This window comes from Leptinotarsa decemlineata, unplaced genomic scaffold, assembly GCF_025532065.1.
Source record: "Leptinotarsa decemlineata unplaced genomic scaffold, Ldec_3_MD MMD2_tig00004307_RagTag_RagTag, whole genome shotgun sequence".
NCBI lineage: Eukaryota > Metazoa > Arthropoda > Insecta > Coleoptera > Chrysomelidae > Leptinotarsa > Leptinotarsa decemlineata.
This window is the reverse complement of record NW_027412606.1, coordinates 8,767,893-8,793,859: the sequence shown is the minus strand read 5'-3', so window position 1 is coordinate 8,793,859 and position 25,967 is coordinate 8,767,893. Positions and strand designations below refer to the sequence as shown.

Genomic DNA, 25,967 nt, shown 5'->3' with positions numbered 1-25,967 from the left:
CTTCGCCCCTATTCAAACAACTATTTATCTTCTGTACTTTTCAAGATCCCCATGGGTAGTGTTGAATTTGATGGGCCAAGAATTCTTTAGGTATATTTTATTGGCATTTATTTAAGGGGTTTTCTATTCGGACTAATATTATTCCTGTCATACCCGTCAAAAGTTATTCATTCTCTTCACGTATCAAAATACATCGAGCAAAGATGGAAACAAAAATTTGACGAATTGCAAACAAGACAAACTCTGTGAAATGGCTGAAATATAGTGAAAATTAAATACAGTACACAGTACCTACTTTCAATAAATATTAGGTGGTTTCGAAAGTTTTGTCCGGTTTTATAAGTCTACTTGGAACTGTAATAGGTATATCTCAGTGAATACTTATTTAATTTTATCAAAATAAGCGCCATTTTAATCGTTATAAGTTTGCCGACGTAGGTAACACAAGTTTACTAATTCCGTCAGCATAAAGATTGGGTGTTGGAAATTTGGAATTAAATAAATTTCAATAGATAATAGTTTGGACATTTTTTAAATGACATGGAATTTTTTGAAAAATAAAAATTTCATTCTCTTACACGGAATCTGAAAAACATTTTCTGTGTTTTGTTTCGAGTTATTGAAGTTTTTTCAATACGGTCTTTAAAAATCAGAATACTAATAAATCTTTTGTTAAAAATGAAGTACGGAGAAATAATTATTGTTGAAGATTCCAAACGCACCAGACTTTAGCAAAAGTAATATTTTGAAAGTAGTTGGGTACAGTAAGTGTACAGTAAGTACAGTGTATGTACCTACTTGCTAGCTTAAAAGCGGAACCCTCTTCACATTGTAGAATTTCAACATTCCAACATTAGATCACTCTTCGTAATAAACTACGTGTCAATGTCTAATGCCGTTTCTTGATTGGGTGTTGGAAATTTGGAATTAAATAAATTTCAATAGATAATAGTTTGGACATTTTTTAAATGACATGGAATTTTTTGAAAAATAAAAATTTCATTCTCTTACACGGAATCTGAAAAACATTTTCTGTGTTTTGTTTCGAGTTATTGAAGTTTTTTCAATACGGTCTTTAAAAATCAGAATACTAATAAATCTTTTGTTAAAAATGAAGTACGGAGAAATAATTATTGTTGAAGATTCCAAACGCACCAGACTTTAGCAAAAGTTGTTTGGGCAAACTACTTATTTTCGGCAAAATAAGATTATATTTGACTTTTTTGCTTTTTAATCAAAAACAAAACTGACAACAATAATGGTAACTATATAAAACAAATAAATAATCTCAACTTCAATACTAGACAATACTAGATGTGAAATTAATTCACAACATCCTCCGGGGTTCGCAAATTACTGCTTTGGCTTCAACAAAATGATTTTTGTGATAGGACGACGATAAACTCCTGTTGCTGTAGTCACTTCGACTACCCGTACTCTGCCATCGGGACCAGGAAAAATTCGCGTAACTTTTCCTCTTGGCCATGAGTTTCTGGGAAAACTATCATCCGCAATAATGACGATGTCTCCTTCTGCAACATCGCTACTATTGAACTGCCACTTGCTTCTCTTTATCAGCGAGGGTACATATTCTCGTATCCACCGTTTCCAGAAAAGGTCCGCATATCTTTGTGCCACTCGCCATTGTTTTCTAAGATGTGAATTTGTATCAGCAGAAATACCTAGTGGATTCACTTCATTGGACTTCCCAATAAGGAAGTGATTGGGTGTCAAAGCTTCCACATCTTGATGATCAGAAGACACATAAGTTAAGGGATGGCTGTTCACTGTATACTCAATTTCAACTATAAGAGTATGCAAAATTTCTTCTGAAGTCAAGAACTGAGGACCTTCAAACGAATTCTGAAAGTTATCAATGTTCCAGACACCCCTAGTCGCTTCATCTGCTACATTGAACTTTGTCGGTAGCCAATGCCATTCATCAGGATTTGTATTATTAGAAATTTCTCCAATTCTGTTGGCAACGAACGTCTTATAACTCCTTGGGTGCGACTCAATCCAACTTAAAACTATTTTAGAATCAATCCAAGAGAATTTTTTATCTATTTTTATGCTGTGGCCATTTTCGATAGTTTTAGCCAATCTTGATCTGAGAAGAGCTGCTTGAAGTTCAATTCTAGGTACTGTCATGGGTTTCAAGGAAGTGACTCTTGACCTAGCCATTACCAAAGACGTTTTAATCTGATCACTGGAGTCTTTCATTCGAAAATATGACACAGCAGCATATCCTTTTTCACTGCCATCCGTGAAAGTATGTAGTTGAATTTCAACAATTTGACTGCTGAATCCATACCATCGAGGAATTCTCAATTTTTTTATTTTATACACTGCAGATAGCCAAGATTTCCATTTTCTAAATAGATCAGGAGTGATTTTATCATCCCAAGCAATTTTATGTGACCATACTTCTTGCATCAAAATTCTGGCTTGTATAGTGAAAGCTGCTAACAGGCCAAGTGGATCATAAACTGACATTACCACTTTCAATAGTTCTCTCTTCGTGGGAATATTGTCTGTTACAATTATTTTTTCATGTTTTTTCAAAAATGTATCAGGAAAACTGAGAACATCATCTTTTGTATACCATATTAAACCTAAAGTTCTTTCAGACGTGGGTAACTTTTCAGTATCGGTACTACTTTTGGATAGTATTTCAGCAGGTATATTTGTCAGGACATGACTAGAATTGCTGACCCAGTTTATCATTCTAAATTTGCCTTGATTATGGATGTTTATGACTTCGTGAACAATTTCAATGGCTTCTGCTTCGTTTTCAAAACTGTCTAAGTAATCATCCATGTAACGATATTTTTCAATAGCTTTCACTGCTTCTAGATGTTTCTTTCTATGTTTTTTAGCATTTTCACGAAGGACGTAGATCGCAGAGCTTGGAGAACAGATTGCTCCGAAAATCATGGATTCCATTTGGTAAGTAAGGATAGGTCCGTCTTTATTTCTTCCCCTCCACAGAAAACGCTGATCTTCATTTCGTATGTATATCCTTAAAAACATTTTTTCGATGTCTCCCATTACAGCTATTCGATTTTGACGAAAATTGAATAAAATGTTTACTAAGGAATTCAAAAGATCAGGACCTTTTAATAAATTTTCGTTCAAATTGATTCCATCTATTTTGGCTCTGGCATCAAATACAAATCTGAATTTTTGTGGTTTACTAGGATGTTTTACTGCAAAGTGTGGCAAATACCAGGTTTTGTGAGACGTAACGGCGGCTTCTTCGCAAGTCAAAACTTTTGCGTATCCTTTTTCAACGAAATTTTCTATTTTTTTGGAATATTGCTCTCCAAAATGCTGATCTTTCTGCATTTTCTTCTCTACAGTGAATAATCTATTCAACGCGGTAGCTCTGCTCTCTGGCAAATCGATATTTTCTTTCTTCCAAAGCAAACCAATTTCCCAGTGGTTGTTCTCTACTTGGCGACATGTTTCTTCCATGAGTTGGAACGCTTTTTTGTCTTCTTCTGAAATATGATTGAATTTATCATTTTCAACTCCCAAATTATCCATCAGAATAGTTTCATTCATTAGTTCTTTCAATTCGTCATCTTCAGAAACATCATTTTTCATATAACATGTCATAGAATAATGAGAGTCGACTCGATGTTTGAAATATGAAGAGTTTCCATGAACCACCCATCCTAATTTGGATTTTGAAATAACAGGTGCATTGGGAGGCCCCTGTATAACATCTCTGGCTATTGTTAAATCGATGTGGTCCTGGCCAATCAGAATCAGCGGTTTAGCATTCCTGAGATTGACCAATGGAATTCGTGACAGATGATTCCAAGTTGTCGCTAAATTTTTGACATCTACAGATTGAACAGGAAGCTTCAAATTTGAAACTGTTCTTACATTTGACATGTCAAAAATTTTCTGATTGAGCGTTCCCTGAATTTTCAAATTGACACGTTTCGATTTGTCGTCTGTATAGGAAGTACAATTGGTCCAATACATTTTTAATGGATCATTTACACCATCCACTCCTATCTCCTCGGCAAGGTTGGAGTCCATCAATGTAACCGTGCTTCCTTCATCAAAGAGCGCATATGTTTTCATCGACTTTTTGGGGCCGATGACAGTGACAGGAACTATTCGAAGTAAAACGGTTTTATATTCGGTTTGAATCTGAAGAAAATGCTCATTATTAAAACAATCAGGATTCTGTGATTCCTCTTCTTTCTTCTCAGCTGTGATATTGGAAGCGGCTAACTGAGTTTGCAAGTTGTATCCCTGCGATTGGTTTGGATTTACAACACTTTTCGGGTGGAGTAAGCGATTATGGTATTTTTCGCATTTCTGCAGACCACAACGTCTTCGATTTTTACATTTGAAAGTACGATGAGACGAATTGAGGCAAGAAAAGCAAACTTTTTGTTCTTTCACCCATTCCCATCTCTTATCAGTGTCGAGACGCAGGAAATGGTCGCATTTGTATATGGAATGAGTAGATTTAGAGCAAAATCGGCAGTACTTTTCCATTGATGAGTTTTCTGATCCAATAAAAACGTTCGTTTTATTTTTCTTGTCCATATACGGGACTGTTGATGCAGAATGTGAAATAGAAGGTTTACATAACAAACAAGCTGCTGAAGATTCTTCTTGTAACCACTCTGAAAACTCTTTCAACGATGGTGTAGGTATGTCTTTGTATTTCTTGACAATAATTCTTGCCCACTGGAACTGAAGGTGTTCTGGCAATTTTTGAACGAGCTGACTAAGAAGTTGGCTATTGTTGATATAGGTTTCCATTTTCAACGATTTTGCGGTGACAGTAAGATTAAGAACCGAATTGGCAAATTTTATAAAGGATATTGGAGAACGAGTATTTACGGGTGGTAATGATTTCACTTTATTCATCATGGATTCCATTATAAATTCAGGTCGTCCAAATCTAGCCTCTAACGTCTTAAGTATGTCATTGAGATTATCTGGAGATACAAATAGTGGCTTCACTGCATCTAAAGCTTCATTTTTCAGGGCTTTTTGCAAGCGTAGCAAATTTTCTTCATCAGAGTAAGCACATGTTTCAGTGGTTCGTTGATATAGAGAAATAAACATCGGCCAATCCTCAACATTTCCGTAGAAATAAGGAAGTTCTTTCCCCACAACATTCCTGCAGAATACCTTAGAAGATTCGTTGTGGATTTGATTTTGTTTGGTTACTGATTTGAAAGCATCTGTCATTGCTGAAGTGAATTCTTTCATAAACTGATGTGTTGTGCTAGGTTCATTCATTAATTTTTCGGTTTCTGGGTTTAACTGCTTTGAATACGGAAAGTTATTGTCCAATAACCAGTCAACAACTTTGACATGAGTATTTTCTGTTGAAATATCTGATAACTTGGAGTATCGAAGAGAATTCATTTTGCTACTTCTTTCAATGCTTTTTTTATGTATGCTACTTTCCACACTTTCACTTTGCTCACTACTACTTTCAATTCTTTTTGAAGATTTTTCTGCTTCTATAGACGTTTGAATCTCCAAAATAGCTAGCTCTCTTTCAGTTTCACGTTCTAAATGTTCTAATTTTTGTTGTTCGAATTTCAATTGCCTATCTTCTAATTCTTTCTGTAGTTGATTTTCAGCCTGCAACTTCTTTAACTTCAATATTTTCAATTTACTTGCAGTTGATCTACTTGACTTGATAGATTTTGATGACTCAACTGATTCATTTGGCGTATATTTCGACGGCGGGATTCCAGCAGTGGCTCTGCTAGTTCTTCGAACAGCACCTTCCTCTCGTGACATCATTCAATTGGGGTTTTACAAATTTGACAGCAATCAATAATTTCCTTTTTAGAATGCGTCTTCAACTCGAAAAGGCACTGAACAAAACTCGAAGGACCAAAATGTTTGGGCAAACTACTTATTTTCGGCAAAATAAGATTATATTTGACTTTTTTGCTTTTTAATCAAAAACAAAACTGACAACAATAATGGTAACTATATAAAACAAATAAATAATCTCAACTTCAATACTAGACAATACTAGATGTGAAATTAATTCACAACAAAAGTAATATTTTGAAAGTAGTTGGGTACAGTAAGTGTACAGTAAGTACAGTGTATGTACCTACTTGCTAGCTTAAAAGCGGAACCCTCTTCACATTGTAGAATTTCAACATTCCAACATTAGATCACTCTTCGTAATAAACTACGTGTCAATGTCTAATGCCGTTTCTTGATGAATGTTGAGGTATTAGATATAGCCAATGAACAAAATCTTGAATTTCGCGTCAAAAAAGCCTGATCCTGCCACACTTTAATAACAAGGTCGTTTTTCAATAACAGTGAACTGTTATAAAAAAATTAAGGCTGACCATAATCACACTTAAAATATTTAAATGAAGTTTGAAAAGTATACATCACGCTAATGTCATCCTAAAATTCAATTCGTTTTTTAGGTTTCAACACTTACTTATCATCTGAAACCTTTTAGCAGGTTGTCAATAATACCGATTCCTCTCATTCGGTCCAGTTTTTTTGTACTACTTCTGGCTTAACGCCATTCTTAATTTTGAAATTCGTTTTATCCAAAATTGCCCTCTGTAACCCTCCTACGTATTTAACATTTTTATTTGCACAAAAATAATCTTTCCTGATTCGCTTGTAACGGAACAATATACATCTCGGCATGATTTATAATCTATCAACAATTATTATAGAACTCTAACCAGAATTGGAAGGGTTGCGCCTCTCGCCTAGAGATGTCAGTAGGAGAATCAAAAGGTACGAAAATCTTTAGTTTTGAGAGTTATAAAAAACCACCAACTCTGAAAACTCGATCAGGAATGAGATTAGTTTTTTTGGTTCATTGAATATATAATGTTAGAAGCCTTAGAGTGTGTAAACCTAGATATTTTTATCAAAATATCAAGTGTTACCTGGTTCTAGGTGGGTCTAGTCTGTTTAAATATTGTTTCTATTCCATTACCGAAAAGTTCTATTGTTTTAGCTCTGTTATATTCAAACAAATCCAAGAATAAACTTTGTTTTTGAGTCTCTGAATTCTGGTATCTCTCTGTTGAACCCACCTTCAACCTAAACCCAGCGGGACTTTAGAAAGTGCCTTCTCCTAAAGTTCCTCTACAACCTTGTACATCTTTCAAATTCTGAGTGTTGCCGTTAACAGGAAGACGACCACACAAGTAAAACTCCTAAAGTTTTTTGGGTACACCCACGCATCAGATTCAACTCGTGAAGGATGAGTAAAGTCGAGTGTGTTCGAAGATATTGTTAATGGTATGTTTTTTATCTCTGTCATATATTCAACCCCCACATATTGACCATCATGACCATCAGAATACACTTGAAAATAGCCAAAAATGGTCTCTGTCATTCGGAAACTTATTATATTAAACGGATCGAGGCCATTCGATCACTCTAAACGAGTAAGTGGTCATACTCGAGTAAGTGTATGTTCCTTAAACATATATCCTTTCATATACGGAATATGTAGGTATGTATATATAAGTGAAACGAGTATTTGAATGTTGATGCTTATTTCGAAATTTCTCAACCGTTCTTATACTTTCAAAAATTTCCGATTTAAAATAACAAATAAGAGCTATATTTATATAATTATGAATTGAAAAAGGTAGGTGAGAAACCAGTAAATTTATTTTTTTTAACCAAAATATAATATTTCTCTTTCATATTCCCGAAACAAATATTTCTTCTTTTATTTTTCTGGTATTATTTTATGTATCGCCTTGTTATGCTCTTAAATATATTTATGGGCCGCCACTGGAAAGTTTCGCTCTGCTTTCCTCCCGTCCCGCACCCCGAAACTGAATGGTGCGCATTCAATATTCAGGCACAAGTATAATGCTAAATGAACTAGCATTATATTTGTGATTCAGGCAGGTTTATTTTTTCGCAAAGCGACTAGCCCGACTAGCGACTAGGAAATAACGACTGATACACTGACCATTCCTTGTTCATCTCAATTTATAATCTATCTACAGATGAAAGGGCCAACTAATAGTGGGTATAAATAACTATTTTCTACACCCGTACTCTAACAATACACTTATATGACCATAATTCGTTTCATAATGATATCCATTTTGATACAGATTTTTCATAACGATACAGATTATCAACCATTTGTTTGTCCTAGATTCTAACCTAAGTAACTAACTGCTTTATTTGTCAAAATCAGTTTTCATATTACCTACCTATATTATCAAAATGTCTGAAAACAGCGATATAGAAGGAATACCATCGACTCCAATATTTTTAAAAGATCAGATTAATTACAGTTGTTATATTCAATATAAATATAATTAGAATCTTTATAGTTTTCATATATCCATGATAATACCATTAAGTTTGTGTTTTTTTTTAAATATGAGTTAATTACTGTAAATGTGTTCAATACAAATATAATATTTATAGTTTTTCATTATTTATCGGGTTTAGAAAAAATAGCGTATGAAACTCTCATGTAATGGTTATTAATACACTCGCATATACCATACAAAACTCGCCTTCGGCTCGTTTCGTATCCCGGTTAATGCTCGTGTCTTAATAACCATCATTACATGATCGTTGCATAATATACTAATTTTGCAGGTCAGCAAATTGTTCTCAGTAGTAATTGCTCTTGTAAGGAGGACAGAAATTATTGCAGGTTGGCTCTGCCAGACATGAATCTCGATCAGGTTAATCATATTCGACAGAAAAAATTTGGAACCTACACACAAAAATTTCACAATTCTCAAAAAATTGGAAATACATTTTGCAGGTCGGCGGAAATTCTTGCAGGTCGGGTCTCCCAGTCGAAAATGATTAGCCTGGTCGTAATTCATGTCTGGGAGGCTCGATTTGCAATAATTTCCGCCAACCTGCAAGGTTTATTTTTTTGTCAAAAATGATTAACCTGGTCGAGATTCATATCTGGGAGACCGGACCTGCAAGAATTTCCGCCGGCCTGCAAAATGTATTTCCCACTTTTTGAGAATTGTGAAATTTTTGGGTGGGGGTTCGAAATTGTTTTTGGCGAAAATGATTAACCTGGTCGAGATTCATGTATGGCAGACCCGACCTGCAAGAATTTATGTCCTTCAAGATTACGAGAGCAATGTCTACTGAGAAAAATTTGCTGACCTGCAGACCTGCAAAATAGTATCTAATACTCATCAGATGAAAATCATTGGGCGAAGTATTCACATATTTACTCAGGTTACGCTACGCCCAACGATTTTATTATTTTTAAATCTGATCAATACCGTAGATTGCTGAGGAGAGTGGGGTGATGACTGCTACCTAGGACCATACGAATTATTTTATAGCTTTTATCTACATCATTATTGTTCTATATGAATATTAATATGAATATTCACATATAATATAAATAAAAGCACTAATTTGAGTCTGATTTATTAAATATTTAAAACATGAATGGTATAAAGCAGACCGTCGTGGATCGAGGTACAAACATATGAAAAGAAAACTGATTTTTACACCAATATATAGATTCCCGATTTTTTTATTAACTCAAAACTTCAGGTTTCCAACTTCAAAACCTATGAAATTCGGTACAATCTTTGAATCCCTATTTTTCCCCCTTGGATTGAAAATTACTGATTCGCTTCAGATACAAAGAATCTATCTGTATACTTCAAGATTCTAGGTTCGGTAGTTTCTGTTGTAATTTAACACATTCCCTGCCACGTTGGTCCCATGGGACCAACACTAGTATTGCATTAATGGGCAACGTTGGTCCCATGGGACCAACATCTTTTTGAATGCTTGTTAGGCTGTTGGTCCATATTTATGTGCATTATCTTACATTACAGGACCAATGTGGCCTAGAAGGCATATTCTGTAAGAATAGTTTATTTATTATTTGGAAATTGTAATTTGTGGTCCCAGTTATTTTATAGAAGGTGATAAAAATAAAAAACTAAAATTCTTAGTTAAATGTATTTATAAACTGTCGTATTAACGACGTAATAAGTACATAAAAAATTATTTGTGAACTTCACTAAAACAGTCTATGCAAAAATGTGGCTCATTTTTACATGTTTCACAATATGTGTCTACTTTTTTGGTTTTGTTCATGGCATATTTTCGTCCGTGTGTTTCAGAATTTTTTTTGTAGCAGTTCCTATGGTCCGATGGGACCAACGCATATTTATTTTTTTTTTTTTGGAAAAAATAAAATAATTTTGACTAAATAACCAAATGGAAAGGCTTCTCATACAAAAAACTACGATATAATAACATTGGCCCATAGAGGCATACAATGTGAAAATATAGCTGGCAGGGAATGTGTTAATATAAGAGCATGCAACAGCTAGTAATTTATATTTTTTCTGTAAAAAACCAGTAACTGAAAAAATATGCCAACTGCTCAGTACTGAATAGTTTCGAGAAACGAATTATGTTATCTATAAAAAAATTCGCAAAACTAACACTACCCTCAACAACGTCTGCCCCCACGCGTTCGCTTGTGTTCTCGGCGAAAGGCTTCTTTGCTTAGACCGCCCTTCTACCCCCGCACATCGTCCCCCGTCATCTTACAGTAGACGCGACGCTTAATGGCTTACTGCGTTGCGTCAATTTAATCTTATCATGATACCTTTTAAACGATTCGTCCAAATTACTTAGTCTAAATGACAAAGATTGTCTATATTGAATACTTAAAATGACAATTGTATCAATTTTTATAAGAATTCAACAGATATTCTAGAATGTGCTGTGTAAAGAAAGTATCCAATTTAATTGTATTTATGGCTCAGTATTTTGCATATAGTGGCTACCACATAATAGGTTATATGCTATCGCGGACTTTTACTTAGAACTATTCAAGATAAACAATCTAATGGTATATTATCTTCATCTAACTCCAACTTTATAGGCATCGCACGCCAAGATAGCTCTCAGGCAGCAAGAATTTTTCCGAGTTACTTAATACTTATCGTTATACTTATATTATCACACAAAACGTTTGTAAATTGTAGCATATATCTTATTCTTATGTATAAACCGTATTTATATAAAGTTTCATCTAAATCCGTTCAGTCGTTCAGGCGTGAAAGAGCCACAAACATACATACATACATCCTCACAAACTTTCACATTAATAATAGTATAGATAGATTGTATATAGATGGATAGATACAGCAATTTCGTGATCAGGTACATTAAGGGAAAGTGAGGAATAAAATGATCACCATTATCCTCATCCCTTCGGATAATGGTGCGCGAAGGGATGGGAAGAGTGCGCGCAGAATGGCGAAGAGCGCTGTACTTGGCGCGTAATTGAAATTGTCATGATGTGCCCAATTCTCACAGCGCACATTTCTCCCGCGTCCTCTTGAACTTTCCACTTGAAAAAAAGGGTTAGTTAACAAAACCTTCCGAGAGAAAAATTGAGGTACAATATTTTTGCTGGTAAATTATTACTCATTCTACTTTCCAACATTTTCCTAAATATTCATATGTAATGGGTTGAAAAAATATTGTTTATTGATGAACCCGAATAGGTCGAAGCGTGCGCGAGACTATTGAAACTATAGTCCTAAAGTTTTCGGAGCTGAAACTTTTCTTTAGTAACTTTTCTGCTCTTTGGGGATTTTGTTTTCAAAGTTTGTGATATTGGCAAATATTGAATCCTTTTTTTGGTTCAACTCAATTGTTTACAATATTATTACAATACAATTACAATATCATTACTACACCAAAGGTTCCAAACAAGTAAATTGTTTATAACTTTAAAACAATTTTTTTGTATAACTTGGCTCGCAATCGTATAACACTTTGGGTGAAATTATGGCAATGACACTTGCCATAATTTTGTGTGAAGTCAAACTGAAAGTTTGTGATGGTACCTACCATACCTGCATAAACCTATTTAAATTTTATAAATAATTCAATTCTATTTTGAGATGGATAAAATTTTCATTCGGATATGACCTATTTAGTTACACGAAAAATTGTGTACCTAAATAATTGGTTGCAAATCAAATTTCCTACAATTTTGGTCAATATTAATTTTTTTCGTAGGATTGATGTTTTTCTATTTATAGCCGAGAATAGGAGGGGGTAAATCTCATCATTCTATTATCACTTTTATTTTCATTTAAACGAGAAAAATTGTGATTAACAAAGTTGTGAAGAACTAAGTTTCCTACAATTATGATCCCCATCAATTTTTACGTAGGATTGATAATTTTCGATTCACCTCATCTTTTCGGGCATACATCGAAAATAAATGATTATGAGAAAAAAATTGATAGGAACCAAAATTATAGGAAATTTAATTGTATACAACTTTGTTCATTGCAATTTTTCCCGTAAGATTCGAAATAAACGTGATAATACAATGATAGCATTTTACCCCCTCCTTTTCTCCTACAAAAATTCATAGGAACCAAAATTGTAGAAAATTCGATTTCAAACAACTTTATTCATTACAACTCTTCTCGTAAAATTGAAAATAAACGAGTTGTTCAATAAAAAATATTCACACCCTTTTTTCGAATGTAAATCTAAAAATATCGATCCTAAGAAAAAATGTATGGAAATCAGAATTGTAGGAAATTTAATTTTGAACAACTTTTTTGATGACTATTTTTCGTGTAAAATTGAAAATAAATGAGTTATTCAATAAATAAAAATCAACCCGTAACAGGTCTGACACCGAAAAATTCCGAAAGAAAATTGCCACTAAAAATGTTTGCGTTGTCAAATCCTAATTCGACTCAGTTATAATTGAGATGAACATAATCATGTCTCAGAAAGATGAGCAACTCCTCATTACGACGCGACGGTTTGATTCTAAAGTGGCTATAGTCGACAATTGAACAAACCAGCGGACAGGCAAACGTGGTTTCGAAGAATGGCCTGCTAGGTCACCTGATATGAAGATAAATAGATTTCTTGTGGGGATTAATGGAATCTATGAAAGCATACATTATACTACATCAGTCTATTCTATAGCTCATGGATATAATAAGGGGCGCTCCTAACGAAATTACCCCTGAAACATTACCTACATAATGTAAGAAATGAATTTGTAAACAATCGTCAATATTGTCAGAAAGTGAAAGTTGCACACTTTGAACAATTATTGGGATATAAATTATACCTTTTCACGTGAATTTTGCCCGACCTTGATAGCTATCTTCTCACGTTCAAAAGGTTGAGGACTCCTTTTTATGTTCACCTAGGTGGATAATGTTATAATACTATGAAATAACAGAAGCTGCCTGATGCCATTTAATATTATTTAGTGATTATTATTGTTTTGGAATATTGAGTACCTAATTTAAAAGATGTTTCCAAATAAATTCTTGCATTCCGTGCCAAATTTGCTAATTTGTTCCAAAATACGAGTAAAAGCTAGACTTTGTTTTCACTCAACAGACAAACCGTTGTTGCTTGTTTTACTATTCCAATATCTTTGAATAATCCTATTATTATATACTTTCGTCTCCGAGTTATAAAAAATACCGACAATATTTCATACCTTGTTTACCATATCATGAGAGGTACTTTGGCCATTTTCAACAAAATCTCTACATAAATCATATATCACAAAAGAGTTGGATTTGCATGAAACACATTTCTTAGAATCTGAGGTACTTAGTAACTTCTGTCTCAAAAATGCGCTTTGAATATTCTCCAGACCAATAAAAAAATCTCCCGCTCAAACAGCGTCTCTTTTCTTCCATACGTTGGAGAAGGGATCGTTAGGGAGAACGATCTCCGTCAGATCTGGTTCAGAATCTTCAGATCTCAGTCAAACTTGTTCAGTGTAGGGTGTATCTTGAGCGGAATTGTTAATAATTATAAAAATGGTGATTTTTTCAAAAGAAGAGTTTGAAGATTGCACTGTTTCAAGGAAGAGAAGTGAACTCACGAAACGTCTCATCGAATTAACAAAAAAGAACGGTTACGAAATTATTCAAACAAATGGGCAACGAGTATATGCACCGCCTGCTTCAAGAAACATTCGGCCACCTCCGAAAGGGTGCGAGATTTTCATCGGAAAATTGCACAAAAATATATTTGAAGATGAACTTATACCTCTTTTTGAAAAAATTGGACCTCTTTACAAGTTCAGACTCATGTTGGATTTTACAGAGAACACCCGAGGATATGCTTTCGCAACATATTTTAGACCCCAGGACGCCAATAAAGCTGTTGCTAAGCTGAATAATTACGAGATGAGACCAAAATTGCACATAGGCGTGTACAAGTCAGTTGACAACTGCCGCTTATTTATTGGAAATTTACCGGAAGACAAGACAAAAGAAGACGTAGTAGAAATGCTGAGCAAATACGTGGATGGTATAACTAATGTGATTATGTACCCTAATTACGAAAAACCTTGGCTGAGTAGAGGTTTCGTTTTCGTAGAATTTCAAACTCACCGTCTGGCCGCCATGGCTAGAAGACAATTTGCCCCTGATAATTTGATTGCATGGGGACAGCGCATGCATGTTGATTGGGCCGATCCACTACCTGAAGTTGATCCCAAAATTATGACTAAGGTAAGAAATGCACAGTTTACCATCTATAACCCCAAAGTAATCCAACTAAGTACCGTCCTTGTCTCTGTCTCAAGTTCAGTCTTAATTTTAGGCTCAAAAAAAGTTCAATGTATATGTTTCCCTAAAAGTAACTATACATTTCACTTCCTTGTCTAAGTTTCCGAATTTCAACTTTTAGGACTGAGGTAAGAGTTATTTATTATACAAAAAGAATCACATTTGTTGAAATTGTATGCAAATCATGAAATTACTTTCTGATTGAGGCAAAGACTGGGAAATGATGTAGAATGTGTGGAGCATCAATAATACAAATTATTTTGGTTTCTTGTGACTTTTATGGAATGATTGGGCACCTTATAGGATAGGTATTGGAAAAGGTGGAAAATATTGCATTTTTACATTTTCCTAATATTTTCTGGAAATCTTAAACCTTTAGTATACAAGAGACAACTTCCCCTATTTTAAGATAAACTCATCATCCAATAAGATGGTTAATTTATGTATTTTCTTTAGAACTGTAATGGTATTATTACAAATACAAATCAGGTATTAGGTATTATACAAATGAGGTTTGGACTGCCATTTCCTGAAAAATGTTTTATCAGATTTGACATCTGAGATAAGATATGTTATAAAAACTGGACCTGAAATATTCAGATTAGGTATATGAGACAGAAAATGATAACAAAAAATGAGAAGAACTAAACAATGAGAATTAAATGAAATTTTTTACTTTATACTTATCCATCTTTATACAGAAAATGGGGGAAAATTCTGAAGGATGAAAGAAATCAATTGAGTTAAAAATAATCTCATTACAAAGATGTGCAGTTAATGTGTAGAAGTTACTTTCAGATACAATGAGAAAGCCTTCCTAGAAAAACTCCTTCCACATGAACATTAAATTACATGAAAGAAAAAGTACTTTTGAAACAACTACTTTCATATGTACTCTGAATTATATGAAAATCGTTTTTTTCCATAATTGTAAGTAAAGACATTCATATCCCTTGTGATGCACTGTTTGGAATCTTTGGGGTAGTAATGAATAAATATTACTGGAGTTTTATCCCAACACCAAACTGTTATTTTAACACCTTGACACGTGTTTCGATCATCAAGTGATCATCTTCAAGAGGAAGATTGAACTCTGCCTTTGTTTGAACTGAAGGGATCATAAATATTTGTTATGGAGTTGTACGAATATTTGGAGTGAACTGAATAGGAAAAAGTAATTAACTAAAGTTGGAAACCAGAACACAAATACAATGCATTCATGATTCAACACCAGACAGCTGTTTCGATCCGCTATAGATCTCATAAGTGGTTTCAGGCTGAACTTCAAATGCAAGTGGTTGTTTCAGGAGTTTTTTTTCCTGGTTTGTATCTGAAAGTAACTTAGACATCTTTGTAAAAATTTAATTTTGAACTTGATTACTTTCTTCCTCCTTTCAAAAGTTTCCCACATTATGAAATGAGACTGAAGTATTTTCAATGGAATTGGGAGAAATAGACAAGTCACTTAGATTCCAAGCAGAAACAAAACTTATATACGATATCTAAATATATTCGAAACGACATAATTTGGAAATTATTTCTTTTAATCCCTCATTTGGAGGTTTCATCCATTTTTTGTTTAAAGATGGAAAAGTAGAAACCCAAAAACCTTTTTATACCAAAAACTAATCTCTCCTGAAAAATATACCCCTTTCAGTTTGAAATTTAATTAATATACAAACAGGAAAAATGGAAATGAAGATAAATTATGGTAAAATATGAAAAAACCTAGCAACCTTTTTTATTAGTATCTATATCATAGATATTTTACTTTTCGTTTAATTCATCTCCTTTTCTGGCCACTATAGTTTGTTTTCAGTGTCACTGTCAAGTAAACAAAAATATGCTCCTTAAGACTTTAATTTTGCTCTTGAAATTACATGAACATGTCTCCAAAATGTAAGTATATCATCATATGTCAAATCCTCTTGCGATCTAGGACATCATACAGTGTGGAGGTAAATAATCCCCACCCTCTTAGCAGTTTTATTTTCGTTTTAAGAATATTCAAAGAAATATTGAATATAAGTTCAAGAAAAAATGTAATCAAAACTCCAATGTCCAAAATGTCTCTCTACAAATTTATTTCTTATATTATGAAATGTTCCTGAGATTAAAATGAACTGGGGTTGTTAACGTTGAGCTAGTGGAACCCTTGGGTACAAAATTATGGAAATGAAAAATTCAAAGTGGTTCTACCAGCATAACTTGTAAACATGATCTTGCTGAACTTTTATCTATGATATTTGCAACTTGCTGCTTAGTTGGAATTTGCTGAATCATTTCAACCCCTCCATAACATTTTCATGAATATGTGTTTAATTACTATAGAACAGGAACTTGTTTCAGATTTTGCTGAACAATTTTGTTCATCAAATTAGTTCTTTAGTTGGCTCCACTGGCTGCTACAATCCCAGCTTCAATGGTGGATGTTGCAACCATAGCATGCCTCAAACTTGAGATACTACTTTTTTGGAATGGCGTATGACCACTTCAAAATCTAAATTGCTAAATCTGAAAACTTCTTCTTCTATACATCTTTCATAGTTGGATTCATAACAGAACTACACACACCGGCTTTGTTCCATAATATTAGATACAGCAGTGCCCTGCCTATCTACATGAAAAGTTGATATGTTGAAATCCAAAAGTTTATGGCTTGACTTATCGACAGATCGAATCCATGCTAAATGTTTGAATAATAAATAATCTGACTTCGTATCCTTATACTGCTAGCCTGCCTTTAATATCTTTCAACCCTGATTTATTTTAACGAACCTATTTCAGTATTTATTCTGCATTTGGCTCCTCCCTTATTTTCAACTACCTCTTCGAATGTTTAACGGTTTAACATACTGACTAGATATCTACTTGCCACATCTGACCTAGACGTCAAACCTTTCAGGTGGTCCCAACGAACTTTCTTTAAGTTTTCTCTTGGAGTGAAATTACATTTTCATTGTGATAACTTCCTTCTTCTGTTACTGTATAACTAACTGGCTCTTTTTATATATTCTGTACTATTCATTTCCTTCGTATGCTATTAGAAAGACTGGCAATATAGGAAAAACAAACCGAAACAATAATTCTGAGGTGTTTAATTCTTGTCGTCGACAGATGATTTTGCAGTACTTTTGGAATGTATATAGCGACGTTCATTGCGGGTGGAATGGCAATAGCTGGATTCTAATACTTGGAAAGTTCTAGCCATCTTAACCACCCAGCATTGGTACGTAGGCAATGAGCTTTGCCATGGATGCAGAGTTCATACAAGTCTTCTTCAACTGTTACATTTATACCCAATTTGTTTTACATCAAATTTTTTATATGATGTTTTTCCAACTCTCATGATAAAATTGAAGATGGGAATGATCTATAATAGTTATATTTACTTAAGCTCTTATGACTTCTACTCACACCTTACAGTGCTTGCACTTCATATACCTATAATAGCCAATATTTTCTAGGAGTTAATTTAAACAAATTCATATAATTTCTATCATTTGCTGCTATAAAAAATTGTGTTTAGGAATTATTTGAACATACCATATGCCTTTTAATGTTATTTCTTGCCCGCTCTGATATGACCAAGTACATTTATACTCTCTTTCACAGTAATTTTATTGAACTAGAACTTTCAAATCGAACAAAACTGACGAAACATATCTGAACACACTTTTTCATATAAAGACGTCACATTATTTCACCCAGTGTCCTTGTCCTTTGCAATAACTACAGATACTGTCCTGTGTGCACTTTTTCTTGTATATAAGAGCTTTTTTCCTATTTGATTGGAATTTTTGCCAGTAGCAATAGGTGCCTCTGATGTATCCTTTTTTCTATATCTGTCTGTGATAAAATGTTCTTCATATATGCTGAACGGTTTGAACGTTTTGGGTAATATATTAATTATTTTACAAACTACCATCAAATCTGGCAATTGGGGTTGATTCTCAGTTTGAAATCCACTATCGAGTCAACTCCAGAAGCTCTGTAACTTAGCTATGTATGTAGGGACATCAGGTCCATGCAAAAATATCTGATCTATCAATGTTGCTTCCGAATGCAACACGTCATAGTTTTTAATGAATTTACTCAAATTATTACTAATATCAGTACACTACAAATTATCACTTCACTAAATCATAAGTTGCCTCAGCTTTATAATAAAAAAAATTCAACTGGTGACACTTCAACTCATCTTAATAAGTTTGAAACCTTTCGGTTCAATGTGTTCACTGTAAAGGTGTTGAGTCACATAACGAAATACAGAAATTGTAGGTGCTCCTTTCCTGAGATAGGGACTATGATAGTGTTTCTAATCCTTTCCATGCAAATATTCATATTGTTCTGCTTATTTTTCTGTTTCTTCATTTCGCCCAAATCACTACTATTTTTCAATAAACAAATCCAAACATGTGTATCTTGTCCCATGTTATATTGAAAAAACTTTTGTACTATACAAATTTTCTTTTTATATCATTGGAATGCCAACTACTTTTTAGCGTCTTTCCTACTGAATGTTCTATGACTGCATTTCACCAATTAGGGATGAATGTGAATGTCATTTTCCACTCACAAGTTCCACCATCTGCCTACCTGATCCAAGATTATATGTTTATATTTAGTTCCAAATGTGTCATAATTTATCAAAATTGTAGAAAATTAAATGATTTTAAAATATTAAATTCACAAGGAAATATCTTTTTGTGTAAAAAAGGTGTTTAACTTTTCTATATTTCTGTTGTATAAAAATGTGACGAACTTTTAAATAATCTTTTTACAGAGATGTATAGATCATGCACAGAAGTTTTTTTCAGGTACGAACTAAAAAAAAGCCCATTTATAATAACTACTTTCAAACATGAACATTGAATTACATGAACATTGAATTACATGAACATTACTTTTTCTAATTGAGTCCATTCGATTAGAAATGGAAACAGATATAATTCATAGGATGCTTCACAAAAAATATATGAACGAGTTACAATATTATCTATCATCCTTACTTGTTTTGGATCGAAAAAACTTTTCTTCAACTCATCAGCACCAATGTCAACTATCAATTTTGCTCTTGCCACGATGAAAGTTCATATAAAAGTATTTTTTTCAAAAGAATTTTTATTTCGTGTAATACAATGTTTATATGAAAATTGCTGTTTCGGAAGGGCTTTTTCTTCCAGTTTGTGTCTGAAAGTTACTTCTTTTCATGATCTACACATCTCTGTATAGAGTTATTTTTTTGAAATTCATCGCTTCCTTCCTTTCTTTGGAGGACTCCCACATTTTTTGTATCAAGATGAAGAGGTAGAAGACCAAAAACTTTCTTTCCCAAAAATGTATCTCTTCTAAAAATATACCCTTTCAACTTAAACATTCATAGGGTTATTTCATTTGATCTCAACCATAGACATTTTTGCTGGAAACTCAAACAAAAAAGGAAGAAAATTTATCTTCAAAATAAACTCTTTACTATTAAGGCACCCTGTGTATGTAGCCTTCCTATAAATAGTATTTGTTTCAATTGATTTTCGTGTAATTCAATGTTCATATGTTGGAAAGTAGTTGTTTCAAATGAGCTTTCTTCCAGTTTTTATCGGAAAGATACCTCTGTCCATCATATAGGTACATATCTTTGCGAGTTTATTTTGAAGTTGATAACATTCTTCTTTTCTTCGGAAGTCTCCCACATTTTTATATAATGATGTAGAAAGAAAAAACTTTTTCCCGTTAAAATATAACTGGTACAATGCTTGGTTTTTCTTATTTCAAGAGATTTTAATCCCTGGTTTCTCTCCTGAATTTTGAAGATGCTCATTTTATGCCCATACAGTATCTTAGCATTCTTTTGAAGGACAAAACACAAACACTACAGGAAAATCCTTAAGGCGTTCTAAGAGCGGTGCCTGTGCGAAAGTAGTGATTCACATTGGATTTGAATCGCTGGAGATTAAATCCAAACGGAAAACGTTTTCAGGAAGTTTATTCTACATAAGCGCAGTTCTCCAAATGAAAGATTTTTTTAAACAGTGAAGTTCGAGGTGTACTGAGTTGAACTTCAAAACGACTTCTGTATCTTTTCACTAAGAAACCACCAAAACATGCATTAGGGAAAAATAAACTTCATTACCTTTTGCTCAAACAACAAAGATATATGAAGGCAATCTATTATCATCGGGATTTTGCTTTAGCATGCTTTAAGGTTATCAAAAATAGTTATTCAAAATCATTTGCTACCTATTATTCACAAAATGATTTTTTTTCATTTTTCATCCAAATTTGTCATTTTTCTATCCAGGCATATGGTCTTAGTACAAAGAAGAAAAAAGAGCATATAATATTTAGTGGTTGGAGTGGTTGGGTAATATTCCGAGTTCTGCAAGGTGAAAAATGTATATAAAATCATTTTATTCTAAGAGTAGATGTCAAAAATAGGGCAACTACAATACGCCATTTTGTTTCTGTCCCTATACATATAAAAAGGCAATTTACAAGGTTGGAGACAAGGCCATTAGCCATACATTTCCTCCCCCTCTTTAACATGACAGCAGCTCTATTGGTTTACACTGTATACTTCATGTCTAAAGCTCATAACTGCAGGGGTCAAGTCAATGTGAATTCTTACCTGCCAGTTGAATGGATGAAGAGGTGGAGTCAAAATCATAAAATGGCACAGATTAAAAACTACTGATTTCTTCAAAATTATATAAAAACTTGGAAAATTTAAATCAGCTATAATCGAGACTGTAACGAATAAACGCCCATTATGGCTCAAATATTGGCTTTATTCGTTTAAATCAATAATGAATTTATTTCCACCATTAATATGGAAGTGTCCAATCTCTATATAGTATTTTTCAACTAAAATTACTCTTTTAATCCTTTTCTGCCAGTCTTCTTCGGTAATATTAGATACTTATTCTTTAATTAGCTCTACTACTTCTCAAATTTTTGAAAATTATTTTTACGCCTGAAGCTTTGTTTCAATTTTCTCCAAATAACTTGATGGGGTTAAAACACATAAATAGGGGGGAAAGTCTCAGTATGGTGTATCCATACTTTTCAGCAATACTCTCAAGGGCATACACTTTTTCAAATATTTTTGTCTGTAAAACTTCAAGTATTTGGTTTTTGGTATAGTAATTTTCAAAATACAAATTGTTTTCCATTGAAAAACTTTTGTATTTCATCTTTCCTCAAATTTTTATTCGGTACTTTGATGAGCTGTCGCGAATGATAGGAAGCGTTGTCAAGAACTATTACACTATTCGCATCCAAATGTGGGATCAATGTGTTTTCAAACCATTCCTCGAAAATATTAGCTTCCATGTTCTTATGATAGTCGAAATTGCAGTCCTCAAGTTTTTTTTTCACATAATTCCAAAGAATTCGGAATCCGTCTTTTACTTCCTCTGCAATGCACAATGATAGGTCGCGATCCTTTGTTTGTAGGCATGTTAGGCGTACACATTCGAACAATCTGTCCACCCCGTTGTTCTTGTCTATATTTAGTTATTTGTTCTAAGTATTTGTTACGCAATTCCACTATTCTGCTTTCCATAATTGCTTGACGTTTGTTTATCATTTTATATCTAAATCCTAATTTCTTTATCCAATTCTGAAAAGTTTTGTCACAGCAGCTCACGTTATGGCCGGAAGTATCCAATTTATTCCTTATGATTTCAGTTGTAGGAATCTCATTGCTTTTGTGAATAGGCGTATATTGTTTTTTTCAATGATTTTATTAGATGAACATCTAAAGGTTTTGGTAATCCTGTATCACATCGCGTTTTGTGTTCATAAGGTTTATTTTTGACTATACTACGTACCTACAGTTGAGAAAAAAAATTCTGTCAAATCTGATGTTGCTTGTAATAAGTTTCTTTTTCTCGAAACCAAACTTGAAATGTAGATTCTTATATACATTGAAACATACTCTCTGTGTTTCAATATTCAAATGCATCCGAATCTTATTCACTGATATCCCTTTTTCGCATTGTTCACCATCGCTATTGGAATCACTACACTGGAAAAAGTCTGCGTTGTTATCACACTTGTTATTACTATTAGTACTTATCCAAGGACGCCACATTTTAAACAGATAACAAAAATTTTAAGTAATTATAACTGCACCAATATCGAATTTCAACACTCAAATCGCGATCAGTTCCTGAACTGAACACGACGGCGATAACCATCCCCGATTTCTATTCGTAACATGACTTCAAATTTAATTTTATGACTCTTCAGCCAGTCATAAAACTCTATGTATTGGTTTTTTTGGCCTTTCAGAGATCCGCTAACTTTAAGAGTGCACAATATTGTTTACTTCGACTATACCAGAACAATTCCTTGTGATACATCCCTTTTGAGTGTAAATGAGGGAATAAACGATTGATTGAACTGCTTCCGTCATAAAGTCGTGGCACTAAACTTACACACACACACTCGCTCAAATAATACTGTTCCCTTAAACTATTCCCTTTTCAACACCGATATTTTTTTTTTGTATGTAGGTTGATGTTGAAATCTTTCGGTTCGTATCTGAAAGAAGCAATTGTGAGTGATCTATATCTACACAATATGTAATTGTTTTCCTTCAAAATCCTATTGTCATTAAAAACCGATCATATTTTAGAAATAGAGCGATTTAATATTTTTGATATATTTCAAAGATTAATGTGAAGATTCAGTTTTGAAGCTGTATAATTCGTGTCATGTACTGTGTGAAAGAAATGGAAATTTATTTCAAACATTTCAAACTAAAGTAGTGGTAGTAAACTGAGTTCATTTTTCATTGCACATTTTGAATAAATAATGATTCTCTTTTCAATGGTGGTTTCAGTTTTTGGTACAGAGTGGACACTTTTAATATATATATATATATATATATATATATATATATATATATATATATATATATATATATATATATATATATATATATATATTGATTGATGCAACTAATTTTCCTTTTTTTGAGTATTTCAATATTAAATTCTACAAAAAGGATTTGAAGCTTTATATCTTCTATTAATTATCTGCGAGCGCTTTCGACAGTTGGTAGTACTGTTATCTTCTAGGTACTCCTCAAACCTAGAAGTGCCTAGAAGATGACAGTACTACCAACTGTCGAAAGAGCTCGCAGATAATTAATAGAAGATATAAAGCTTCAAATCCTTTTTGTAGAATTGTAGAATTTAATATTGAAATATATATATATATATATATATATATATATATATATATTATATATATATATATATATATATATATATATATATATATATATATATATATATATATATATATATATATATATATATATATTATTATATATATATATATATATATATATATATATATATATATATATATATATATATATATATATATATATATATATATGTAAACGGTCATTTGTCAGCCCGTAGAATATACGATGTGAACTCTGGTCAGCCCTCGGAAACGTCGGTCGTCCCGGTTTCGGGCTCACCAACGTTTCCCACTGTATATAGTGTTTTTTGGACATGTTATCATGTGAAATGACGTTTAGCAAATTTTCGGTTGGGCCGACCATTACACCATATACACATAGCTGATACACCACCTACTTTCACAAAACTTTGCCAGGAGGCGTGGCTGTGTAATTGTATACACCTGATGTGAATAGTGTCTTTGTGAGCCCAGGTTTATACGAACACTTTCAATGGATAGCATGTTGGTCAGCCCACAATCGGGCAACGCTGCACTTGCATTTCATGATTCTAACTAGATTGTCGTGGTGCAGAAATTCGATAATAGAAATGGAAATTTTTTTGAGAGATGTAGAATTTTATGAAAAAGTTCCTGTTTTGTATGTTTTTTGTACAAGCGTGCGTGTGCGTGCATCACCCTATATCTACAAGCAATTTAGATCAGGAATTGTTTCGCATATAAAAGTTTTATCAGAGCTTCGTAACATGTTCACTTGTAGAAAAATGCTTGATCTGAACTCATACTTTCCCACATTCGACTACTTACCCGAAATCAGCCTTTTCGGATAACGGTGTCGAGTACGGAAATGTACTGTTTCCGTTCTAGTTAGGATAATAATAATATAATTACTAACAGTGCGTTATTCCATTTAGCGTGTCGAAGCAATTTTAACCTCTGCACTATCTTAGATACAAAAATTTGAATATGTTATAAGTTGAAAATATCAATATAGTGTTCGGAATCACACGTTGAAATGTAAGACCTCGTTAATCTATAGCTAGTACAAGTTTATACTTCTGAGGTTTGTCGTTCGTAGGGGTGCGACAGACATATTTTAAACCGTTTCCTGTTTGTATTTTCAAATGTATATTTTCAAATTCTAATTATATTTGGCATGGACGCCTCAACAGAAATCGCGTTGTGTAAATCAATTTTAGACATTAAGCAGGAAACTTCGGATTTGACTTTGAAATTGTAGATTTGAAAACCTGACTGCACAAAAATAATCGAAGTGTGACTGAGTAGAAATGAGTAGATGAAAAATGACATTTTTTTCACAAACGAAAAATCTAAAATGTGATGAATGATCTGGTAATGAATTTATTGAGAAATGAATAGTGAATAACCAGAATGTCTACAGTTTCAATAAATTCTATATAAAAATCCGCAGCAGCACTACGGATTTCCGATATATAATTTAGTTCAAAAATTAGGTAAAAATCGCACTAAGTATGTTTTCTATGACGAAACGAAATTCTGAGTGACTAGCATAAGGTAAGATATAATTTGTGAAACAGATATTAGTAATAAGTTTCAATTCTCTTTTTCTTAGCAATAGTTTTTTCGAAAACTCCCTTTCAGTTTTTGGAGGTATGATGTTGTTCAGGTTGAACATAATGAAGTGGAGATTATAACCTGCAGCAGACATTTCAATCAAAATAAAAAAGACTTGGAATATTTCAGCACAGAAAAAATTTGATCAGGTTGAATAAACATTTATTTGAATGGAGTATTATTCTTCAATTTGAGAACTGCTGACAAAAATTTTTCGGTAAACTAATAAACACGTAGTATGAAAAAATAACATAATTTCTAATGAAATGAAACTACAACATGGGTAAAAAAATATCAAATGAAAATTATTAATATTATTTCTTCTTTCTATAACAACAGTAAACGTATTCTTTGATTGCAGCCCAGTTTCTATTTTTTAATAATGATGAATATTTCTTTTCCTTATATTTTAGATACAAACAAGAACTAATTCAATTCTAGCACTTCTTTTTTTTTCGGAGCGAAAAACTTTTTGACTAAGTATATTTCGTTTTGCTCCTTAGACCAAGTTTGTTTTTGAGAAGGTTTTATTGTTTTCAAAACTGT

At 33.1% G+C, this 25,967-nt stretch overlaps 2 protein-coding genes across 3 annotated transcripts in view; one reads left to right on the top strand and one right to left on the bottom strand.

The window, feature by feature from the left end:
- Positions 1–1,353: 1,353 nt before the first annotated feature.
- On the bottom strand, positions 1,354–5,790 carry LOC141483980 (uncharacterized). Its single transcript, XM_074179118.1, has one exon. It carries the CDS (start codon positions 5,788–5,790, stop codon positions 1,354–1,356), a length of 4,437 nt encoding a protein of 1,478 aa, XP_074035219.1.
- Positions 5,791–6,835: 1,045 nt separating this feature from the next.
- The window catches only part of LOC111515519 (probable RNA-binding protein 46), a 56,104-nt gene continuing 36,972 nt past the window's right edge, over positions 6,836–25,967 (top strand). The window contains exons 1-3 of one of the 2 annotated variants that reach the window (XM_074178934.1): positions 6,836–6,936; positions 6,998–7,284; positions 14,140–14,549. In XM_074178934.1, coding sequence (XP_074035035.1) covers positions 14,223–14,549 — 327 coding nt within the window. In that variant the 5' untranslated portion in view covers positions 6,836–6,936; positions 6,998–7,284; positions 14,140–14,222. Of the gene's footprint in view, positions 6,937–6,997; positions 7,285–13,732; positions 14,550–25,967 lie in introns of those variants that run through there. The other variant, XM_074178933.1, reaches the window with a different exon arrangement.